The sequence below is a fragment of the Bos javanicus genome, chromosome 26 (genome assembly GCF_032452875.1).
Source record: "Bos javanicus breed banteng chromosome 26, ARS-OSU_banteng_1.0, whole genome shotgun sequence".
NCBI classification, from domain to species: domain Eukaryota; kingdom Metazoa; phylum Chordata; class Mammalia; order Artiodactyla; family Bovidae; genus Bos; species Bos javanicus.
Genome location: NC_083893.1, coordinates 24,702,165 through 24,725,505, shown reverse-complemented (window position 1 = coordinate 24,725,505; position 23,341 = coordinate 24,702,165). Strand labels below are relative to the sequence as shown.

The following is a 23,341-nucleotide window of genomic DNA, read 5'->3' as shown; positions in this document are numbered from 1 at the left end:
GTAGTCCACCTCCCCGGGCGTGGGGGTGGGGGCTCTGCTCTCTCCCTTGTTCTGCCCTGCTCCCCCACCCCCACCAGGGCCAGGGCCAGTCTTGACCCCTGGCGTTTCCCTGGGTTAGGAAGGGGTGGTGAGGGTGCAGCTCTCGGTCCTGAGAGAACCACAGGCCTTGGACTGAAATCTGAGTGCTGCTCAGTGCCTGCCTATTAGACCACATGGTCACTCTCTTTCCTTCTCGTCCCTAGAGAGGCCGTGGGGAAGGCGCATGCAAGCCCCAGGCACCGGCTGGTTAGGATTAACTGAGGGTGGTTGCTGGGGCCGACGGGAAGACACTGGAATGGGGTCAGCACTGGACTAGGAGTGAGAAGTTGAGGGGGGGTGAGCGGTGGGGGGAGGTATTTCAGGGAGTCCCGGATGCAAAGGCTCTAGCTAGCAGGTGGCGGTGTGGCTGAGGGGGAAAAGTGAGGAGAATCCCGGGGTCACAGGCAGCCTTGAGTGGAATGCTGGGTGGGGAGTGGGGGGGCGGCAGTGGGCAGGGAGAGGAGGCATGCGAGGGGCAGCAGACTGGGTGGCCCGCTGATACAGTTTATTTGGCTCACATGGATTTCAAAGAATTTTTGAAAGAGTGGACAGCAGAGTAAAATTGAGATGCTGGTCAAATGCAGATTTCTGGCTTCTCTTGGAGGAAACAGGAAAGATCATGCCATTTTGGGTGCAGTGTGGTGGCTTCCCCAGAGAAGGCCTGAGTGGCCCAGCTGTCCAGCACCTGCACTGAGCCATTTACAGTGGGGAAGTGTCCCCTCCCCACTCCATCCCCACATCACCACCACTCCTGCCCCCAGGAAGGCGAAAAAGAGATAAAGGAAGGAGCCCAATGGCCACAAAAGTGGCAGGTCTGAGAAGTGGCAGGCTGAGGCCAAGAAGGAGGTCCTGCCCACCAGTGGGAGGAGTTAAAGGTGATGCCGTGGAAGGTAGGGGTGTTGCAAAGACACTGAAAAGAGGAAGCCCTGGGGGCCCAAAACTGCACCCTTTCTACCCACTTTCTCAACTGATTTTGGTCCTCTTCCTTCCTCTTTCCTTGCCCGCCCCTCCCTCTCTGCCCAGGCCTCAGGCCAGCCAGCACCCAGTTCCCACCCCCAGAGCTGTTTACCCTCTCCCTGAAATTCCCCTCCCCCATCCGCTTGCGGGGTGCAGGTGAAGAGACCCCAGCCTGAAATGCGCTGGTGGAGGCTGCCTGCCTTGCCTGGGGGGGATCTCTCCTCTCCAGCAGGGGTCCCGTCCTGAAAGGCGGCAGCCAGCGCCTGCAGCGCTGCCCTTATGGCACCGTCTGTGCTGAGCCTGTCTGTCCCCTGGCCCAGAGTCAGGCAGCGAGGAAGGAATGTGTGGAGACCTATCACTCAACATGGCGGGCCATTCCTCCCAAGTAGGTGATAAGCCAACTCCCCCTAACACATTCACCGCCTGCAGGTGTCCAGCCCCGTGTGTGGTGCCTGGAGGAGCTAGGGGTGGGGATGCAGACGATGTTCAGCTTCGAGCCCTTGCTGGCACTGCAGGTAGAAAGGCAGGGACACAGCGTAAACCCACACAGTAAAGAGCAGGGATGTGGCCTGACCCACGGGGTTTGGAAAAGGGCAGGCTTCCCGGAGGAGGGACCCCTGAGCCGGCCCTGAATGGTGGGTGCTACTGAACAGCAGGGAAGCTGATCAGACACCAGCATGAGACATGGCCTCTGCCAAGAGAGAAGAGTGGAATCGGGCATGAGACAGACAGACCATACGTCACCAGGGCTCAGACAGCCTGCCCCAGGGGCCCAAACTGCAAACCAAGACTCGGGGTCAAACTCGCACTCTGCATTCCACCTCTCTTTGCTTATAGTCCTGTTTCTCCAAGGCCTAGGAAGCTTGGGGTCAGCCAACCTGATGATTTTGGTGATCACCACTGGCAGGGAACCCAGGGAGGTGTCACCAGGCGGGGGAGGTTTCCTATCAGCCCCTGCGGGGATGGAAGGAGTAAAGCACAGAGAGGAAGGCAGGCTTCATCACAGACTGCAGTCCAGGAAATATTGGAGGCCACCCAGTGAAAGTCCCTGACCACCAGTCTCTTCACAAGATAGGGATGCCGCAACCACCTATCTGGTGTTCTGAAAATTAAATGACAAAACACACGCAGAGTAATTAGCTTCCTGTTAGCTGTTAATGAAAACATCACCTTTCACTAATCCTCTTCTGCCTGCGAGGGTCCACAGTCCACCTGGACCACTTCCACCTTTACCCACTCTCCCAGTCAAGTGTGTTGCCGCATGATGCCTCAGTTTCCCCACCTGTAAAATGGGGCTTAGATGAGTACCGCTCTAAATTCTGACTTTCTTAAATTTGTGGGTTTATTTCCCCCTAACAACATGTATCTCATTGGCCAGGACTGTGAAACTCCAGCACAAGGCCAGGGACACAGGAGGGGTTCAGCCTAAACTTTGGACAGTTTGGGTCTCCTTTAGCCACTTCTTTCTTGGGAGGCCCAGAACCTAAGCAACAGGAAAGGGACTCCAGTAACCCCATAGGACCTGGGCTGTCAGTGCGTTCCCCTGCCATCAGCCCACCTCCCTATTCCATTTTGTAAAGACACATAGGTTCTCCTTTCAGCTCTGAAGATGACGCCGGGGCCTGAGCTACATCTGCCGTGGTAATTAGCAAAGCTAATTGCATCTGAGAGGCTAGGTGTGAGGTAAACCCTTGGCGAGTGCCAGGATCTGGGCTGCAGGGACACTGTGGAGTCCCACCCTCCTCCTCCCTAGAAGCCTGCCTGGCTTGGGAAGGGGTGGGTCTCAGACTGGAGTGGGCATTAGAACCACCTAGAGGTGCTGGCCCCACCCCAGGAATTTCTGATCAGTAGGTCTGGAGCTGCACCTGAAATCTGCTTTTCTAGCACATCTCCAAGTGATGTTAGGGATGCTGAGCCACAACCACATTGGAACCACTGTCCCGGGGAGGCGGAGGCCCTGGCTGCTGGGCTGCTAAGAAAGGCACCCCCACTGCTGAGGCCACAGTCAGCCAGCCCCAGGTGAAGGCAGGTGGGTGACAGAGCCAGGCCGGTGTTGATGAACACGTTTATAGGGCTGGACACAGGCTCCTGCTGTTCTCGATTTGTTGTTGGAATTCTGCCTGGAAGGAAAGGGGCGTGGTGGATATGGAACCAGGTCAATGGGCGCAGAGATTTACAGATAAAGAAGTTCCTACAAAGAACAGCAATGAAACTCCCTCTGAAATGCTGTAGCCTACTGTTCATTCTGTCTGCCTCTTGCATGGATTGTAGTGTTTTCACTACTGAGGATCATGCCATCCTCATCTTTGTGGGCCCTGTAGCACCCAACCTTGCACACTATTAAGTGTGGGAAGATCCCCTGGAGGAGGGCATGGCACCATACTCCAGTATTCCTGCTGGGAGAATTCCAGCACTTTTACTTCACTAGGATGTGCTGGGCACTGCTCACAGCAACCCCTGGAACCTTCTAAGTGGTGGGTTGTTACCCCTGTTTCACGGGTGGGTTAACCAAAGCCCAAGATGAGAAGTAATTTTCCAGCCACACAACTAGAAAAGGCACAGCTAGGCTGAGAAAGCTGCTCTGACTGCCTCCACCAAAGCCCAAGCTGCTTCCACTGTGTTAGGTTTGTGCGTGAGGGCTAAGTTGCTTCAGTCATGTCTGACTCTTTGCGACCCTATGGACTGCAGCCCTCCAGGCTCCTCTGTCCATTGAATTCTCCAGGCAAGAATACTGGAGAGGGTTACCATGCCCTCCTCCAGGGGATCTTTGTGACCCAGGGATCGAACCCAGGTCTTCTGCATTTCAGGCAGATTCTTTACCATCTGAGCCACCAGGGAAGCCCCACATCCTAGTGAGGGCTGGATAAAATGAAGTGTATCACTATTTTTGGGGGGCCATGTGGCATGCAGAACCTTAGTTCCCTGACCAGGGATTGAGAGTGCAGAGTCTGAACCACTAGATCGCTAGGGAAGTCCCACTATTAACCAACTCGTAGTGGCATTTATTGGATTAAGCTGTGGTGAGGGTGCCTCGGGGGCCTGGGGGATGTGGAAGTGAGGGATCCACAGAAGGAAGGGGAGGTCTTAGATTTCTCCCCCAGGGTCTGGGGCTTGCAGCCAGGCTCAGAGTAAGGGTTTGAGTAGACCATTGGTCCGGGCTAACCACACACAGCGCTCCGCCCCAGCCCCAGTGACCTTGGACATTTGCCAGGCTAAGTTTAGCCGTGACCTGCATGGGCTGCCACGCTCTGTGGGCAGGGGCGGGGGTGGAGAGGAACTCAGCAGGTTTCCTCCCTGCTTCCTGGCAAGCAGACCCACAAAAACCCTCCAAGTGACCCAGGTTTATATTCAAAACTGAACCCAGCTGGATGTCTCAGACTACTTGTATGGGGCAGCCTTGCAGAGGTAAGAGATTTGGGCCAAGGCAGAGGTGGAATACTTAAGTCTGGGGAAAGGGACCCTTTGGTGAGGAGTGTGTGTGTGTGCGCGCGTGTGTGCATGCATGTATCCACGGTTTTGTGAGAGGTTCTAGCTGCTGTCCTGCCCCTGTGGTCTCCAAAAGTCCCAACATCCAGATTCTCTCCCTTATTCTTCTGACCCCCGAGGACCCTGGGGCAGAGTTCTTGCGACTTGGCTTGGGGAGGGGAAGTAATGGAGGCTTCTAGCCCAGCCCCACCTAGTGCGCACTCAGCAGCTCCGTCCTGTTCCCCATCACCTAGGCGCCACAGGCAAAGCCAGCCTGCACAAAGGGTATCAGGAGCAAGACAACAGCTGGGAGCCCATCCCATCCCCAGAGGGTGGAGGTGGTTTAAACTAGAAGTGAGTCAGAGGGAACTCCACCTCCAGGAGGATCCAAGGCTAGGAAGGCTTCGCCGCCCCACTGCCCCCACCCCCACCCCCTGTTACTGGGGGGCAGGGTGGATGGAGTGGTTTACCGAGGAACAGCAGGCTTAGGGAAGCATTTTGTGCTTTCAGAGCACTTTTGAGCGTGTGTTCCTCCACACCCCTGGGACTTGGGTAGGGTTGGTGTGCTTGACAGGTGAGATAATAAGCCCCTAGAGGCCAAGGGGGAAGGAGCTGGAGTTGTAATGTGCTTACTGTATGCTGGGCACTGCTCAGCACCTGAATTGGATGGTCTTGCTTAACCTGAAGGAGGGCCTGCTGTTAGCTCCATTTCACAGGTAAAGCAGTGGAGCCCTAGAGAAGCTAAGTGACTCACCCACGACCCCTCGGCAAAGGACAGAGTCACGGTTCAAACCTGGGCCTCTCTCTGCAGCCCAGGGTCCTTTGTGATTCCTGCTCCTTTTGAGTCTTGCTGTTAACCTTACTATTGCTAGTGTTCTCTGGCTGCCTACATCTCCTGTAGGGGCATTTGTTTGTCCCACTGCATCTGCAGACCCCTGCAGGCAGGTTCATCTATTACTCCCATCCCATTACAGCTAACCTTTTATATGAAAATTTGCTCAGGAGCAAGCATTTTGGACTTCCCTAGTAGCTCAGATGTTAAGCATCCGCCTGCAATGCAGGAGACCTGGATTCGATCCCTGGGTTGGGAAGATCCCCTGGAGAAGGAAATGGCAACCCACTCCTATGTCCTTGCCTGGAAAATTCCATGGACAGAGGAGCCTGGCCGGCTGTAGTCCATGAGGTTGCAAAGAGTTGGACACAACTGAGTGACTAACACACAAGCATTTTGCTGAGTGCTTTTTATGCATTATTTCCTTTACAACAGCAGGTATTATTCCAATTTTACAGATGAAAAGACTGAGATTCTGAAAAGTTGAATGGTTTGTCAAGGTCACATATCTAGTAGTGCACATGCTGGTGCTAACCCAGTCTGTCCCCTCTAGAGTCCATCCTCTCATCACAGTGCTGATTGCTCTAGCTGATTTGGAGTTTTGAAACTTGGCTGCCCTAGTTTAGCACATCATCTTATAGCAGGCATGAGGACATACACAGGGAGCCCTGTGGAAGCTGTTGGATAGAGAAGAGGAGGACTTCCCAGTTATGGGACTTAGTGATAGCACCCCACTCCCCAGCTGGTGGCATCCTACCCTGGAAACTGACCTCAAAAATCAGGTGTTGCCAAAGACTTTGGCTGTGACTTATCAGGGCCTGCCTGTGCCCAAATGTGGCCGTCTGTAGTACAGGCCCTTTAGGGCCTCAAAATGCCCAAATTATCTCCTGACTGACTGCTGCCTGTATGTATGTTGTATGTGTTAATCGCCTGATCGTGTCTCACTCTTTGCAACCCCATGGACTGTAGCCGGCCAAGCTCCTCTGTCCGTGGGATTTCCCAGACAAGAATACTGGAGTGGGTTGTCATTTCTATTACTAGTACTCCACACCTTTATCCTAAAGTTCTGATCCATGTTTATCAGCCAGCCTTACAATCTTATCCTGGACCACCCTGGTCAAATTTTCCACTGATGTTTCTCTAATGTAGAAACCAGAGCTGGCCTGTTCATGCAATTATCCTGCACGCTGCTCCTTGTCTTGGGGCAGAGAAACTGGCTGGCTGCCCCCTGCCCTTTTTCCTCACCCTACCTCTCTCCCAGCCCAACTTCCTCCACTGTCTCCTGTCCTCCATTGACTTCTCAAGTGGAAATGCATAAGTGTCTCAGAGTTCACCTCTTAGGCCTGAACGTAACTACACTGAATTCTGCTGCTGCTGGACCTCCCCAACCCCAACACTTTTGGTTCCTGCTAATGAGGAGGGGTCACCTCTGAGCGGCAGGTTTTACCCAAGTGTGAAAACTCAGGCTACCTACATCCTGGCACTGCCAGGTAGAACCTGCAGAGGTGTTGTTGTTCAGTCACCCAGTCATGTCCAACTCTTTGCAACCCCATGGACTGTAGTATGCCAGGCCTCCCTGTCCCTCACCATCTCCTGGAGTTTGCCCAAGTTCAAATTCATTGCACCGGTGATGCCATCCAGAGGTGTTCTTAACCTACTGATAGATACCTGCTTCTTGGTACCATTAGGGTAATAACCAGAACATGTGACTTTCAGGGTGCAAATTCAAGGTCAGAGAATGGGGTTCCTATCAGGTCTGTTGGCATGCACTGGGGCAGAGATGGGGGCTCTTGGTTCTCCAGCAATGACCTCCTTTTTCCATTTGCTTTCCTAGCTGAGGTCCCCAACGGGAAGTGGGTGGGGCAAATGCCAAAAAGGCCAATTGTTACTTCCCAAGGTTCCAGCCAGGGGAAAGAGAGGGTATAATATAAGGGTTACCATGTGAGATGTGAGATAGTCCTTCGAAGACTTTAATGTAGATGGTATTAAAATGCAGATTCTGGTTCAGTGGGTCTGGGGTGGGGCCAAGATTCTACATTTCTAACAGACTCCCAGGGGATGTTGCAGCTGCTCAGTCTGAATAGCAAGTATTATAAGAGGTTAGTCCTTACCCCAAAGTCACTTGAGACCTAAAAATTCTGGAGGAATGGCACGTCTCCTTTCACAATTAAGAAGTCAGGTTAGAAGTTCAGATGACTAGTGAGAGGAAAGTCAATGACTCAGTCACTCTGGTTGTTCCCTAGATTGGCCGGGGAAAGATCCAGGATCAGCCAGGAGAACAGTGTCTGAATTTAGGGTGGGGTCTTCCGATTGGAGTGAGAGGTTTTCACTGGGGGTATATAAGGGCTAAAGACTGTTTCAGCTGCTGCTGAGTAAACATGCTGTTCACCATGCTGTGTAGGCTTTGGAACCCAGCCCTTCCGTTCTTAAGCACTAGGCTATACTATACCGAGGAATCAGCCATTCACTGAGGGGGAAGAAAGGATGTCTTATACAGGATTATGTTGGTTTCAAGTGTTAGAAAAGAAACTTGACTTAAACAAAAAGAGAATATATTGAGAATTCCCTGGTTGCCTAGTGGTTAGGATTCTGGGCTTTCACTGCCAGGCCCAGTTTCAATTCCTATTGATCTCAGGGAACTGAGATCCTGCAAGCCATGCGGTGCAGCCAAAATAAAAAAGGAATGTATTGATTTATATGACTACAAAGTCCAGAGGTACTGGCTTCAGGCACTGCTGGGTCCATGTTGGCACCTCTCTCTGGCAGATCTCCCTTTGAGGTAGCTAGAGAGCCAATCGGAGAAGGCAATGGCACCCCACTCCAGTACTTTTGCCTGGAAAATCCCATGGACGGAGGAGCCTGGTGGGCTGCAGTCCCTGGAGTCGCTAGAGTCGGACATGACTGAGCAACTTCACTTTCACCTTTCACTTTGATGCATTGGAGAAGGAAATGGCAACCCACTCCAGGATTCTTGCCTGGAGAATCCTAGGGACGGGGAGCCTGGTGGGCTGCCGTCTATGGTGTGCACAGAGTCGGACACGACTCAAGCGACTTAGCAGCAGCAGCAGAGAGCCAATAGCAGGTGTAACCCCTCAGGGTTCCCTGAGCTACCCTAGGCAACAGGGTGAGCCTTTCTCCCCATTGGTCCCAATATATCCTACCTCTGTCTCCCACTGGCCAGAGCAGGTCATAAACTCATCCAGAAACAACCACTGCCAGGGTGAGGAGTATGAAGTAGTCAGGCCGGGGTTATATCCTCACCCCTTGACTGCGGGTGGGTTCATCCCCTCATCCCCTCCCAAATCATGAGCACTAGGAGTAGAAAAGATTCGGTTCCCAGGGGAAGTGGGTGTTGCTCCCACAAAGAGGACTGTTTGGACAGACAGAAACAGGTCCACCAGTGTGGTGGTTTAGCCAGGATGCTGGTGTGGGACTTCAGGGTTCCTGTTCCCAACAAGGCTGGGCTGTGGGTTGGGTGGGGCGGAGGTCCGCGGGAGGGAACGACAAGGGAGTGAGCAGTGTTGAGGAAAGCTAGGTGTGACCATCCGTGTCTCTCTCTCTGTTCCCAGGAAAGCTGCCGCCATGGCCCTGGGGCTTTTCCGGGTGTGCCTAGTGGTGGTGACGGCCATCATCAACCACCCACTGCTGTTCCCGCGAGAGAACACCACAGTCCCCGAGAACGAGGAGGAGATCATCCGTCAGATGCAGGCGCACCAGGAGAAGCTGCAGCTGGAGCAGCTGCGCCTGGAGGAGGAGATGGCGCGGCTGGCAGCCGACAAGGAGGCCGAGAAGGAGGCATTGGAGCGGGTGGCGGAGGAGGGCCAGCAGCAGAATGAGAGCCGCACCGCCTGGGACCTATGGAGCACTCTCTGCATGATCCTCTTCCTGGTGATCGAGGTGTGGCGGCAAGACCACCAGGACGCGCCCTCGCCCGAGTGCCTGGGCTCGGACGAGGACGAGCTGCCCGACCTGGAGGGCGCCCCGCTCCGGGGCCTCACCCTGCCCAACAGGGCCACGCTCGACCACTTCTACGAGCGCTGCATCCGGGGGGCCACAGCTGATGCCGCCCGTACCCGGGAGTTTGTGGAAGGCTTCGTGGATGACTTACTGGAAGCCCTGAGGAGCCTGTGCAGCCGGGACTCGGACATGGAGGTGGAGGACTTCATCGGCGTGGACAGCATGTACGAGAACTGGCAGGTGAACAAGCCTCTGCTGTGCGATCTCTTCGTACCCTTCATGCCCCCGGAGCCCTACCACTTCCACCCAGAGCTCTGGTGCTCCAGCCGCTCTGTGCCTTTGGATCGCCAGGGCTATGGCCAGATCAAGGTAGTCCGGGCCGACGAGGACACGCTGGGCTGTATCTGCGGCAAGACCAAGCTTGGAGAAGACATGCTGTGTCTCCTCCACGGCAGGAACAACGTGGTGCACCACGGCAGCAAGGCAGCAGACCCGCTGTGCGCCCCCAACTCCCCGTACCTGGACACCATGCGCGTCATGAAGTGGTTCCAGACCGCCCTCACCAGAGCCTGGCACCGCATCGAGCACAAGTACGAGTTCGACCTGGCCTTTGGTCAGCTGGACACCCCAGGGTCCCTCAAGATCAGGTTCCGCTCGGGGAAGTTCATGCCCTTCAACCTGATTCCCGTGATCCAGTGTGACGACTCCGACCTGTACTTCGTCTCCCACCTTGCCCGGGAGCCCGGCGGGGGAACCCGGGCATCCAGCACCGATTGGCTTCTGTCCTTCGCTGTCTATGAGCGCCACTTCCTCAGGGTAACCTCGAAGGCGCTGCCCGAGGGCGCCTGCCACCTCAGCTGCTTGCAGATCGCCTCCTTCCTGCTCTCCAAGCAGAGCCGCCTGACCGGCCCCAGCGGCTTGGGCAGCTACCACCTGAAGACCGCCCTTCTGCACCTCTTGCTCGCCCGGCGGCCTGCCGACTGGAAAGCCGAGCAGCTCGACGCTCGTCTCCACGAACTGCTCTGCTTCCTGGAGAAGAGCCTGCTGGAGAAGAAGCTCCAGCACTTTTTCATCGGCAACCGGAAGGTGCCACAGGCCATGGGGCTCCCTGAGGCCGTGCGCAGGGCGGAGCCTCTCAACCTCTTCCGGCCCTTCGTCCTACAGCGAAGTCTCTACCGGAAGACAGTGGACTCCTTCTATGAGATGCTCAAGAATGCCCCAGCGCTCATTAGCGAGTACTCCCTCCATATCCCCTCAGACCATGCCAGCCTGCCCCCAAAAACTGTCATCTTGTAGAGCATCCATGACCCAGAGGGCCAGGACACAGGGCATCCTGTGCGTTCACACCCCTGGGGGCATCTGCAGGCCCTGTCCTGGGAAGATGGCAGGCTTTATAGGGTGCCATGGCTTAGCCTGCCGGGGAAGCCAGACCCTATAGCACAGAGGAAATGGAATTCCAAGCCAAAGCTGGTTTGCGTTCATGCCGTTGGGATTTGCCAGTTGAAGCTATTGTCTGGGTTTAGGGACTGATCCTTTGCAGCTGACTTGTGGATCACTACCAATGACAAAGATGATGATAGAACTCAATGGATTCTGAGTTAGGGGACAATGCAAACAGCGATTTGGGTGTGATTCTTTTTATATCCCAGGTCCAGTCTTTACTTGAATATCAACAAAGGATCTACAGGAATGCTAACAGGAACCCAAGTTAAGACCCTGCACCCTGATTTTCCCGTAGCAGCCAAACAGTGGACATCAATATGGGTATTTGCAGCGTTCAATCCATAGCCTGCACTATAGGGATCCCCACTGTGGCTGCCATTTTTATACTGTTTGGAGAAAAGACAGATTCGCAGCCCAAGTGGCTAACGTCTCTGTTGTACGGAAGTGGGTACCTGGCAGAGAGAAGTTGAAGTTGGCCGTTGCTTCAGCTCCACATCTCACTCAGGGTGCACCCATTTCTCTCTGCCCCATCCCCTTGGATGCTGCGTTTTGGACCCAGTAGGGGCCACATACCATGTGGGTACAAGCTCAGTGGCTCCTCACCCTCATTTGTCTCCACAGCTGCTCTCTCCAGCCACCAGTATGTTGGGAGGTGGAGGCACTGAAGGCGGAAGATGAGAGAGAAAGAGGGCACTCACAGGGTGACTGGGGTGAAGGACAGAGCCTGGTACCTGGGGTGCTGGGGTCTGGCCTGAAGTCTGGCCTTCAGAAAAGATGCCCAGTTCAGAGAAGATCATAGAGATGAGGGATGCCATCGCCCTGGGTTTCCCTCAGGGTTCCATCCTTAGGGCAAAGGGTGCCTGCAAGCAAGATCTGTTGTGGAATCCCAGCTCCACATGCAGACCCCCACATTCCCTTGGTTGTTCATTCCAGTGGGGTTCCCTCACTGCACAGAACCCCCCTTTCTGGATGGGCTTTGCTGGCCACACAGATGACCAACACCTGAAGAGCGTGACAGAGCCTTGGCTGACTGGGACACATGAAGACAGACTATAGGCACAGCCCACAAGCCTCAGAGAGGGCGCCTTGGCACTACTGGGCCACGGCCCCGGGGCAGGCACAGAGCCTGTGGTCAGCGTTGGCCTCCGCCTCCAGGCCTGGCTCAGGGGGCTTGAAGCTGCTCCCTCCTCCGTTTGTGGCTTCACTAGCCCTCTGGGAGCTCCTCTCTTGGCATCGCTTCAGTCACCCTGCAGAGGGCCAAGCAGAAAGCAAGGATGAGTGCTCCTTCCCCAGCACTCTCCCTCCAGGGCTGAAGCTGCCCATACCGCCCAGACTCATGCCCGATTCCCTGGGGGTGTCAGGCTTACCATGAACGAAGAAAAGATCCTGTCTCTGCCCCAGGAGTGTTCTCACCTAGCCTTGGAAATTTCCAGAAGATGGACAGTTTGCCTGACAGGGTTAATTCGCAGTGGTTGGCTCAGCTGTGATGAGGCATTACAGACTAGGAAGCTGCAGGAAGCTTTCCATGTGAGCTTGGGTTAGACTGAGCAGCACCTGGGCTTGCCCCTCCCCAGGCCCACATGGTCTCCAGCAATAACCCTAAGCACCCATTCTGTGGGGATTCATTTCCAGAGTTGGGGTGAATTTCCTTATTTATTGTCACCCATGCCTTTACTTTCTGATCTTCATCCTCATCTGATGTACTTTGAAGAGACCCCAGTGACCAAGAACCAGTCTCCTTAAGCCAAGATCAAGCCTCAGTCTCCCCCAGCTTCCCCTTTGCTTCCAGAAGAAAATTCACCGAAAAATTACCTTCTGGCCTCTTGTTTATACAGAGACAACAACTCAGCGGGGAAATGGGGATCTTTTATGCACCAAAGCTGCTTCTGAAGCAGGAAGCAGCGGGACTCTTGGTGTTTCATGCTGCCTTATTTATATTAAAGGAAGAATTAAATTCTTGCAAGGAGTAGAAACTGGTCACAGTATTTGTTTTTAACTTCAGGAAATCTGTGAGCTTCCCAGGGCAGAGCTGGGGAGAGGGTGGATTTCCTATTAACAAGAGGAAGCTTTCACTCCCTTTTTTATTCTTATGCTTTTGGAAAACTTTTTAAAATTGCAAAATCGAGTATTTCTGGCCCATCTCTGAGGCAGCCTGCAGAGTTTCAGAAAGGGCCTTTGAAAGCCAGCTATAGGGTGGATTTCAACACAAAACCATGTTTCACACAGCTGATTTTTGTGCAGACTGTGGGGGCCTGGGAGTAACAAGAAGCTTTTGGCTTGAAGAAAACAGATTGCCTTCTAAACAGAAGAGATCTAGGCCTGTAGGGCACTTAGGCCTTTTCACTAAGGACAACTTTCTCCAAGGAATCTCTTTTCTTCCCAAGGATGCTAGACTTTACCCAGTGTCTGCTCACTTGCTATGCCAAATGCCCAGGACTTTTTCTGTGCATCTTGGCAAGTGAAATGAGTAGGGCTGGCCTGAAGCCACAAGGTTGGTTAGGTTGAAGGAGGACCCCTCGTCCCTCCTCAAAACCCCAGCCCCTCTCTCTACCTTGTCAAAGCACAGCTTAAGTTCAGAACCTGCTTTGTAATCAAACCAGCACTGGTTTGTAATCAAGGCTGACATCAGAATAACATGAAGAGCTAGGTCAAATGCCCAGACACCAACTTGAACCTACAGGGCACCCAGGTAAGGCTCCTAAAGCGCCCTCAAGTGACCGATGATACCCCCTAGTTGACTGAGCATGGCTTTTCACTTCCTTTCCAAAGCTGTTAGAACACAGACCTGGTAGAAGCCAAGGAGCTTGCTTGGGATCTGTGGTCCAAGGGGAATCTGGCACGCCACAGGCTTCTGAGACTACACTAGTATGAGAAGCAGAGAGGATGCGGAAGGCAAAGCTGGTGAGCACTCCTTTCTGGCAGGTCAGGTCTGGGTATCACTGGCGGGTGACTTCCTGGGCCACACAGCAGACTTCAGTGGAGTCTCTTAAGAGTTCAGTGCAGGAATCTGCCTTCTGCCAAGTTCCCCAGGTGATGCTGGAAGTCCAAGAACCCCTGATAACGAGGATTAGGGAAGGCCTCACGGTCAGGCACTGCCGGAGACTGTTTCTCAAAGCTGGGCAGGACTGACCAGGAAAAGCATTTCAGCCAGAACCATGGAGTGAGAGCAGGAAAGCACCTTGGGTGTGTGTGTGTGTGTGTGTGTGTGTGTGTGTGAGAGAGAGAGAGAGAGAGAGAGAGAGTTGCTCAGTCATATCCAACTCTGCCTGCCAGCCTCGTCTGTCCATGGAATTCACCAAGCAAGAATACTGGAGTGGGTTGTCATTTCCTCCTCTCGGGGATCTTGCTGACCCAGGGATCGAACCTGGGTCTCCTGCATTGCAGGCAGTTTCTTTACTTTGTGAGCCCCCAGGAAAGCACCATGGACATAGGCAACATTTAAGCCACCCCTGCTATGCAGCAAGCACCCTTCCAGAGTGGGTTTGGTGGCAGCAGTCAGCAAATGTCCCGGAAGTTCTAACTGAAGTCATTCTGCAGACTGTGATTCAGAGCGTTCTCATGCCCTGTCTGGTCTCTGCCCCATGGGATAGAGCCGGAAGATTGTTTGGTTTGGCCAGTGGATGACAAGCAGAGAAAGCCAAGAACCAGTGACAGAGTGTGGGCCTTCAGTTCACCTCCCCCATCCCCTCCCCTGCCTCACTGCCTCACCCTCTCTCACTACCCTGGAGGGACATCTTTCAAAGTTAACATTTTTCCTTGCCATCCAAAGATAGCTTGTTTTTCTAACTCATGGTTTGTTTTTTTAAACAAAAACAATGTAGTCATTATTAAAAAATCCAGCCACTGACCAAAAAATTAAATAACAGATAAAAGCCCCCACTCTTAACTTCTCAACCCGTTTCCCCCAGTGTTAATGAATAGGAAGTGACTTGTGTATCCTTCCAACATCTTTCCGTGTGGGTGCGTGGGTGCGTGTTAAGTCACTTCAGATGTGTCTGACTCTTTGCGACTCTTTGGACTATAGCCGTCCCCGGACTCCTCTGTCCATGGGATTCTCCAGGCAAGAATACTGGAGTGGGTTGCCATGCCCTCCTCCAGGGGAGCGTCCCCACCCAGGGATCTAACTTCTCTTACGTCTCCTGCATTGGCAGGCAGATTCTTTACCACTAGCGCCACTTGGGAAGCACATTTTTCTGTGTATGTGTCACATGTGTCGATGCATCCCTTTTGTTCTTTTTTTTTTTTTGGCCACACTCTTCTGCATACAGCGCCCAGCTCCCCCCAAGCAGGGATCACATCCATGCCCCCTGCATTCAGAGTATGAAATCTTAACCACTGGACCACAGGGGAAGTCTGCCTTTTGTTCTTTTTCACTTAAATTGCACCACAGCATCTTAACTTTTCTTGGACATCTTTTTTGACTGTTTGATCTACCTTAGTCTTTAAAATAGCTGTTGGCTATCACCCTGTGTGATAGATGTACCCTAATTTACCCACCCTCCCCTGAGGAACACTTAAGTATCCTCACTTTTTTTTTTTTTTGCTGTTTAAACAACACTGCAGTGAACATCTCTGTATTAAACCTGCTTTGAGGTGAACCTCTGCTAATAATTGCTATAATCTGTACTCACCAACTTGTTGCATATGGATTTACCACCAGGCATCTTAAGAATAACCCCTTTATTCTGGGATTGATTTAATCACCATGACTCTGGAGTGAGGAAAGAGCATTTTTTTTTTTTTTTAAACCAAGGACTGAGTAACAGCTTGTGTTCCACCCTGGGTCAGATGATCTGTAGGGAACAGAAATATAAAACAAGGGGAGGGCTCTTTCCCCAAGGAACTGGGTCTTTTAGGAAGGTAAGAACAACGTCCACAAAGTAAGCCAGAGAAAAATGAAGTCTGGTAAGTAATTGAAAGTGAAACAATACGGCTCTGAGGCCTGTGCAGGGAGACAGGAATATGAGCAGCTGGATCAGCTTAGGGTTTGAGCTGTTAAGACAAACACACATCTCTTCATCATTCATCCAGTCATGTGTTCATATATTTGGCTCTTCACAAAACATCGAGTGGCTATCACTGGTATATGCCAGGCCCTGTGCCAGCTGCTAGGAAAACGAAGTGCAAGTGAGACCCTTTGTCCTTTTAAACAGGAAAATGTGAAGAGCCTCCCCAAAGAAAATCAAATCCGTGCGATTGTTGTTCCAGCACCAAATGCCTGTGCTAAATTCATCTAAGCCCCAGGACTGGTTTATTTTCTGCACAATGAGGAACCCTGCTTTAGAGATGACAGTGGTGTTTTCTATCCCTTTGGTGTTTCTCTACAGCCCTACAAAGAGACCAGAAGATAAAACTGTCAACAACAAATTCTCTCCCACCAAGATGGAACCACATAAATCTCAGTGATGTTCAAAGATACTTCTTTTTTCCTAGATCAGAACAGGTAGGTCTTAGAAGTTGCAAGGTGAGATTTTTCAGGCCGGGGGTGGGGTGGGGATAGGGAGTCAGGAAGAATTCAGTCTCATCTGTCTCTTTAAAACCCACCGATCAGTAATATTTAAGATTTCTCTTAGGGTCAGTTTATTTGAAATAGAAATAGAAAGCAGAGACCCACTTCCTGCCACTTCTTACAAGCTTCCCTTGGGCCTGTCTTCCCGGAGATGACTCACACAGCCCCCAAGCCTCATTTCTCACCTATTGCTGGAGACGACTGAGCTATGGTAGACCAAAGGTCTCTTGGGACATTGGTTGGACCTCCAAAAGCTGAAAATGGCCTTGGATCTCTCCCCAAAGGCATGGCTGGTGCTGAATCATCCCCCAGGAGTTGAACCTCAGGTCCAAGAGGCCCCTGTCAGAGACCAGGAGTTAACCCATACATGCCCCCAATTCCTGATACCCCCAGAATCAGGGCCAGCAGAGGCGACAGCAAAAACTTCAGTGGAGCCAGATTCAAGGCCAGAGAGGTGGGTGGCGTCCAGCCCCCTTGACGACACAGCTCCCACCAGAAGAATTCCTGAGATGCTCTCTCCACACATCTGTCTCCTCACAGTATTTTGTAATCCTTCAGACAGGGAAGCTTCTGAAGCCACACCCCTCCAGGACAGGACAAGACCTCAAGCAGTAAGATTGCTTAGCTGAGTGTTCAAGGAACCAGAGAGACAGGAAGGGAGGTCCCCCGGCCCCTTTCCATGTGTCTGCTCAAACTGGAGGACCGCTGTGAGGTTCTGCCCCTGGGAGACCCAGATTTCTGTGACAAAGCCATGCAAGAACCAATAGGACTGAGATTCCAGACAGTGCAGATGGCACAGGGGCTAAGAGCTTGGGCTCTGTGGTCAAGTCCCAGCAGTGCCACGTCCTGCTCAGCAAGTCAACTAATTTCTATCAGCCATGGTTTTGCCTCCATCTCTTCTGCAAATTGGGAATAATGCTGCCCATCTCGTGGAGTCATTGAGAAGGCTGAGTGAACAGGCCACATGGGAAGCACTTAGCTTAGGGCTTGATGAGTAATAAACAACAAAAACAGCAGCGGTTATTACCCTTGCCCTTAGGAGGGCTCCTTACAGCCAAATTCCTACTTCGTGTTTCCCCCACTGATGATGAGGCTGTCCCTAAGTACCCACTCTCCCCACGTGAGTCTGTCTTCCCTGGGTTCCCTCAGCACACAGCACGGGACCTGCAGGACCTGTTTCCTTCACACCTACCTTAGGGCCAGGCGCATGCTCAGAAATTACACTTGCCCGTAGTGTCAGGGCACTGTGCTTGGCTTCTCTGCCTCCTCTGCTTTCTTGGTCCCTTTGCAGAACAACCACAGCTTAGACCAGCAGTTGCATAGAAACAGTAGAGCCAGAGAGAGGGTACCAGGCAGAGCATCCCTGTTTCTCGGGAGATCAGGTGCTCTTCTGGACAGCAAAGAGGGGAATCAGCTATGACAGCTGCCTGGAAGCAGCCCCTGGAGGCGGGTGCAGATTTCTATGTCGTCCATACACCCCTTCATTCTGTCATCCATGCAATCACATCTGCCCTTTTACAAAACACTGAGTGGCTATCACTACTATATGCTGGGCACTGTGCTAGCTGCTAGGAAGTCAAAATTTAAGTGAGACACTATTCTTACCTTCAGAGAGCTCCCAGTCTAGAGAGGTAAGCAGAAGGAGAAGTCAAAGGAGGGCAGGAGGCAAGTGGGTATGGGTGAAGGGGGAGCAGAGGAGTGCAGAGGTTAAGAGCATGGCATCTGGAGTCCACTTCTTGCATTCAAACCTGGACTTCGCCTGTTATTGGCCATGTGACATCTGGACATGTTACTTCATCTCAAAGCCTCGGTTTACCCATCTGTAAAATGGGGGTAATTAGCAGTTACCTGAAAGACTGTGAAGTATCACTAGGATATGTAAAGTGCCTGACATATGGCAGGCAAGCACTCAGTAAATGGAAGATTTTCTGTTGTCTGACTCTACCCTGAGCTCCCTCCTCCATACACCCAAAGCCAGTCTTAGATGAGAGCTTCCTCCGCAGAGCCTCAGCTCTCCTCCCCTGGCTTCAGGCTCAGCAGGGCCCCTGTCGCTGCACCTGGGAAGACTGTGTGTACCCACCCCTGCTGCCAGCAGATTACCAGGACAGTGTCCCGGATAAAGACCCCAAGGGCACCTTTCTGTTTAGCACATGAATGGCCAGTACTTATTTCAGGATAGAATTTCTTAACTATCTATCTCCTGCTCTGATCATTTATAAGTTTCCTCAGTATTCATCCTGGTACTTTGCTCCTTTGACAGAGATACCCAGAAACACACACACACACACACTTTGAGAGGTTTTCCTAAACCCGTGAAGTATAAATGAAATATTCCACAGCTTTGGAAGTATAAACCCAGATTTAGCAAAGTCTGGGGGCTTCCTGGTGGCACTAGTGGTAAAGAATTCACCTGCCAATGCAAGAGATTCAGGAGACATGGGTTCGATCCGCAGGTTGAGAAGATCCCCTTGGGCAGGACATAGCAATGCACTCCAAGGGGAGCCTTGCAGATCGGGGTCAAAAAAGAGTTGTACCCAACCAAGTGACTTAGCACACACACCCCTGCTAGCAGACATCTACCCTCCTTGCTTCCCAGCCCTCAGTCCTGCGCTGCTGGCGGAGGGGTGCCGCACTCAGCCTCCCCAGGGCAGGCAGCACAGAGCCTGCCTCAGTTGCTTGTCCTGTGTGGCTGACAGATGGGCCTGTGAATGGCTCTTTCCCACTGGCTCCAAGCCAGTGAGCTGACTGCTGCTCTCCCTTTGAGGAGGCTGTCTGCTATTAACAAAGTGGGCTGGGGCACTCTTGCTGCCTGTGAAGGCATTCTTGGTTGTGGTGGATCCTTGGGAGGAAATGATACGGCAGAGTAGCCCACAGTTGTTGCCTGGAGCATGTGGTAATCATCCTTTCCATTAACAACACGGTCCCAGCTGCTTTTGTGTTCCATGCAACATCCAAGCTGTCTGGTAGCTGGGCAGGCCTTGCAAACCCCTAACCCTCTCACCCGTGTAAGGTGGTAACATGCTCCAAGAGAGTAGAGAAGCAAGATTCTGAGTACTCCTCCATAACATGGGAGAGAGTATTTATTTTACCATCTTCAGCAACATGGAAAGATTCCAAGAGGCATGATATTAAAACTAGACTTTGGATGCACTGAATGGGAATGGGGGAAGGGAGCATTTGAGATTAAACCTACACACCCAAGTGAAAGTCGCTCAGTTGTGTCGGACTCTTTTCAACCCCATGTACTGTATAGTCCATGGAATTCTCCAGGCCAGAATACTGGAGTGGGTAGTCTTTCCCTTCTCCAGGGATATTCTCAACCCAGGGATTGAACCTAGGTCTCCCACATTGCAGGTGGATTCCTTACCAGCTGAGCCACATGGGAAGCCCAAGGATACTTGAGTGGGTAGCCTATCCCTTCTCCAGGGGATCTTCTCAACCCAGGAATCGAACCACGGTCTCCTGCATTGCAGGCGGATTCTTTACCAACTGAGCCATGAGGTAAGCCCCAAAGCCACCCGAAAACAACTCTAAACCATGGATCAAGCTGTGTGCAATCCTGTTCTGCGAAGTGTTGGGAGAATGAACTCAGAGTTCATGATTGACCATCCGCAGAAGCCTCGCTCACCATGGTGTTAGGGTTGTTGTCCATTCACTGAGCATTTCCCTGGCAGATGCTAAGTCCTGACATGGATGATCCCATCATTCTTCAACAACCCTATGGAACAGGTCCTTAGTGGTCCCGTGTTACAGATAAGAAACTAAAGCTCAGAAAGCTGGAGCAACTTGCCCATGGAATTTAATGAGTGGCAGAGTGAGAATTGGAACCCATTCACACAGGCCCTTTCTTATCCTCTATGGTATACCACCTCTTTGCCCAAAGAAGAATTCTTATCTGAACTTTGCAAGAGAAAATCTAGTTGCAGAAAAGCACCAGGAGGCTGCTCTGAGGAAGATTCAAGAATGGAGGAAGCAGCATTTGCAAAGGCTCTAGAGGTCTGACAAGGCGGAGGCAAGCAAAATGTTGGTAAAGACCAGATGCTCAGCCTTCCGGGGACTCACAGATGTGAATGAAAGGGAAATGGGCGGGTGGGGGCTCCCGGGTGGGCCCAGTGCTCACTATGTGTGTGAGGGGAAGAAGGGGCTGAAGGCTAATCGGTGAGAAGCCCCTCAGGCTGGATGGTTGACTGTTTGTATAACTTTTGATAACAAACAGAACCAAGCTGACATAAACCACAGAGGAGCCTAAGGCAGAGCGGTGATGTCCCCTTCCATCAGGACCATTGACTCGGACGAGGAGATGTGGACCAGGTGGTACACGAGGTGAGAACTTAAGGGAGAGAAACACCCCATCCCCACCCCGACCACCAAAGCTCCAACGTGGAGAAATGTGGAGGTACCTGAGGGGAGTCCCTGTGACAGTGAAGATGCTCCACCTTGGACTTGACTGTTTAGATTTAATCCACTCTAACCCAGCCACTCTGCTTGCTGTCCGCCATCAGAAAGGTTTAGAGCTAGAAGGAATCTCAAGTAACCCTTACTCAACATCCCCACCACCCACCCACCACCATAACCACGGCCAGCTATCCTGATCACTCCCCCTACACTGTGTCAGGATGTAACTGGACTCAGCCCAGATGGGCTTCTGTCCAGAACCGCGAAGAAAAGAAGTCCACATGACTCCTCTGATCATCAGCTCTGATATTAACATCGTCTATGACAATGAGGCTCTTTCAGTGTGGTGGTTTAAACTACTTTTTTCTAATTTGCTGGACATAGAGAACAGATTTCACCTTAAATCCACAGTTCAACATGCTTTTATAAGATATTCTTCAATTGTCAAAAGTGGTTCTCTCTGGGACATGGGATGATGCACAACCTCCTGTTTCTTTTTCACTGAAGTTTTTTTAACCCTGATGTATTATTTCTACCTCCCCTACCCCACCAATAAAATAAGTGGTTATTTTGAAAGCTCCTCATGGAGCCTTATTTTAATTGTCTCTTTTCTCCAGGCTAAATGTGCCTAGTTTCATCCAGAGGTCGATAATTCGGATCCCTCTGTGGTCAGACAGATGACATAAAGGATTGAGAAGGAAGTCGTGGAAGGCCCAACCTGCACACTTCCCATGGGCACTCTCCTCCATCCTTTATTTCCTGGTTCTCTAAGCTTTCTAAATTAGCACGTGGAGCCTCAGAAGAGAATATCTTTGGTTTTAGCCATCCAGCGACAGGCCTTTATTTGTTGTCTCGACAGCAGTCTTGGTCCCGTGCCAAATGCTGGCCAGCACACAGGATTTACACCTGCAAAGATGATCAGTCCCTGAGTCCCAGGAGAGCCACGGAAGCCGAGCAAGCATCCCAAGGAAATGTGACTCGCAGACCTCACTCTGCGTTGGCTCGGGTGCCATGGCAACAGAGCACCCCATCCTGAGCAGATGGCACAGCAGACTGCCCGGTCACGTGGTGCCTGCTCTGGCAGACTGGCTACCTCCCCGAGCTGGCTCACTCTGTCCAGCTGGCACGGAGTCACACTGGTAACTATTTACATGAGTCAAAATCCACCCAGCGGCAGCAGATGGCCAGGTCAGGATGAGACATGGGGAGTAATGGGTGGGTTTGGGCTGAGTCAGAGGCAGAAGTAGCACACAGCTCCTCCGTGGGCACTAACAAGTCTGAACATTGCTCCACATCGCTCCTGCCACTGCCTGGTCTCAGCGTGGCTAGAGGCTGGGAAAAGATCCCACGTGAACAAAGCAAATGATCACCGGCTGATCTTGAGACCCTGAGATAAAATGGTGTTGGCCAGGCCTGTCCCACTCCTAAGGCACCTGTCGTCACACCTGGCCATCCTCTGGGGCTCCTTATCATCTTTGGAGGAGGGCACATCTGGACAGAGCCCGCCAAGGTGCCATGCCTGCCCAATGGAAGCATTCCAATACATTGGTGTGGCTTCCCTGGAGAACAAATGAAAATTCCTTTAAAAACTAAAAATAAGAGTTACCATATGATCCTGCAATCCCACTCCTGGGCATATATCTGGGAAACATGAAAACTCTAATTCGAAAAGACACATGCACCCCAATATTCATAGCAGCACTATTTACAATAGCCAAGACATAGAAGAAACTTAAATGTGGACACTTAGAATAAAGAAGATGTGAGATATATATATATATATATATATATATATATATCACATGTTGTTTAGTTGCTAAGTGCTGTCTGACTCTTTGCAATGCCATGATTGTAGCCTGTCATGTTATTTTGTTATGTTAGATCTGTCCATGGGATTTCCAAGGTAAGAATACAGGAATGGGTTGCCATTTCCTTCTCCACGGGATCTTCCTGACCCAGGGATCGAACTCACGTCTCCAGCATTGGTAGATGGATTTTTTTACCACTGAGCCACCAAGGGAGAGTAATGAGTAATATTACTCAGCCATAAAAAGAATAAAATACTGCCATTTGCAGCACCATGAATGGACCTAGAGATTATCATACTAAGTGAAGTAAGTCAGACAGAGAAAGACAAATACTATATAGCACTTATGTATAGAATTAAAAATGCAATACAAATGAACTTAGTTGCAAAAGAAAAAAAGACTCAGAGACATAGAAAACAAGCATGGTTACCAAAGGGGAAATGCGGGAGGGATAAATGAGGAGTATGGGCTTAGCAGATACACACTGCTAAACATAAAATAGATAAACCATAAGGACCTCCTATATAATACAGGGAACTGTGTTCATTATCTTGTAATAATCTATAATGGAAAAGAATCTGAAAGAGAATCTGTATATGTAACTGAATCACGTTGGTGCATACCTGAAATGAACACAACATTGCAAATCAACTATACTTCGGTTTAAACAACCTTTTTTAAAAAGAGAAACCTTCCCACTACAAGTCAAGCAGCTCCAAAGCTCTAGGTGTAAAATCTCAACCAGGATCAGTGAAGAGATCATGAGCTCTGGTGTCTTTGTCATCTTGGTCACTCACGTGGCCCAGGCTTGGTACACAACAGGCAGTCAGGGGCATGTGTTGGGGTGAATTGAAAGCATCTGTGACGCAAATCCAACAGAATGACCTTTGCCTGGGA

The 23,341-nt window shown here is 51.5% G+C and overlaps 1 protein-coding gene across 9 annotated transcripts in view; it reads left to right on the top strand.

Annotated features, from left to right (window-relative positions):
* The window catches only part of ITPRIP (inositol 1,4,5-trisphosphate receptor interacting protein), a 34,002-nt gene extending 12,786 nt beyond the window's left edge, over positions 1-21,216 (top strand). For 3 of the 9 annotated variants that reach the window (XM_061403378.1, XM_061403376.1, XM_061403374.1), the window contains one exon: positions 8,902-21,216. In XM_061403378.1, coding sequence (XP_061259362.1) covers positions 8,915-10,585 — 1,671 coding nt within the window. In that variant the 5' untranslated portion in view covers positions 8,902-8,914 and the 3' untranslated portion in view covers positions 10,586-21,216. Of the gene's footprint in view, positions 1-3,987; positions 4,441-8,901 lie in introns of those variants that run through there. The other 6 variants (XR_009733806.1, XR_009733809.1, XR_009733807.1 and 3 more) reach the window with 6 other exon arrangements.
* The last annotated feature ends 2,125 nt before the right edge of the window (positions 21,217-23,341 follow it).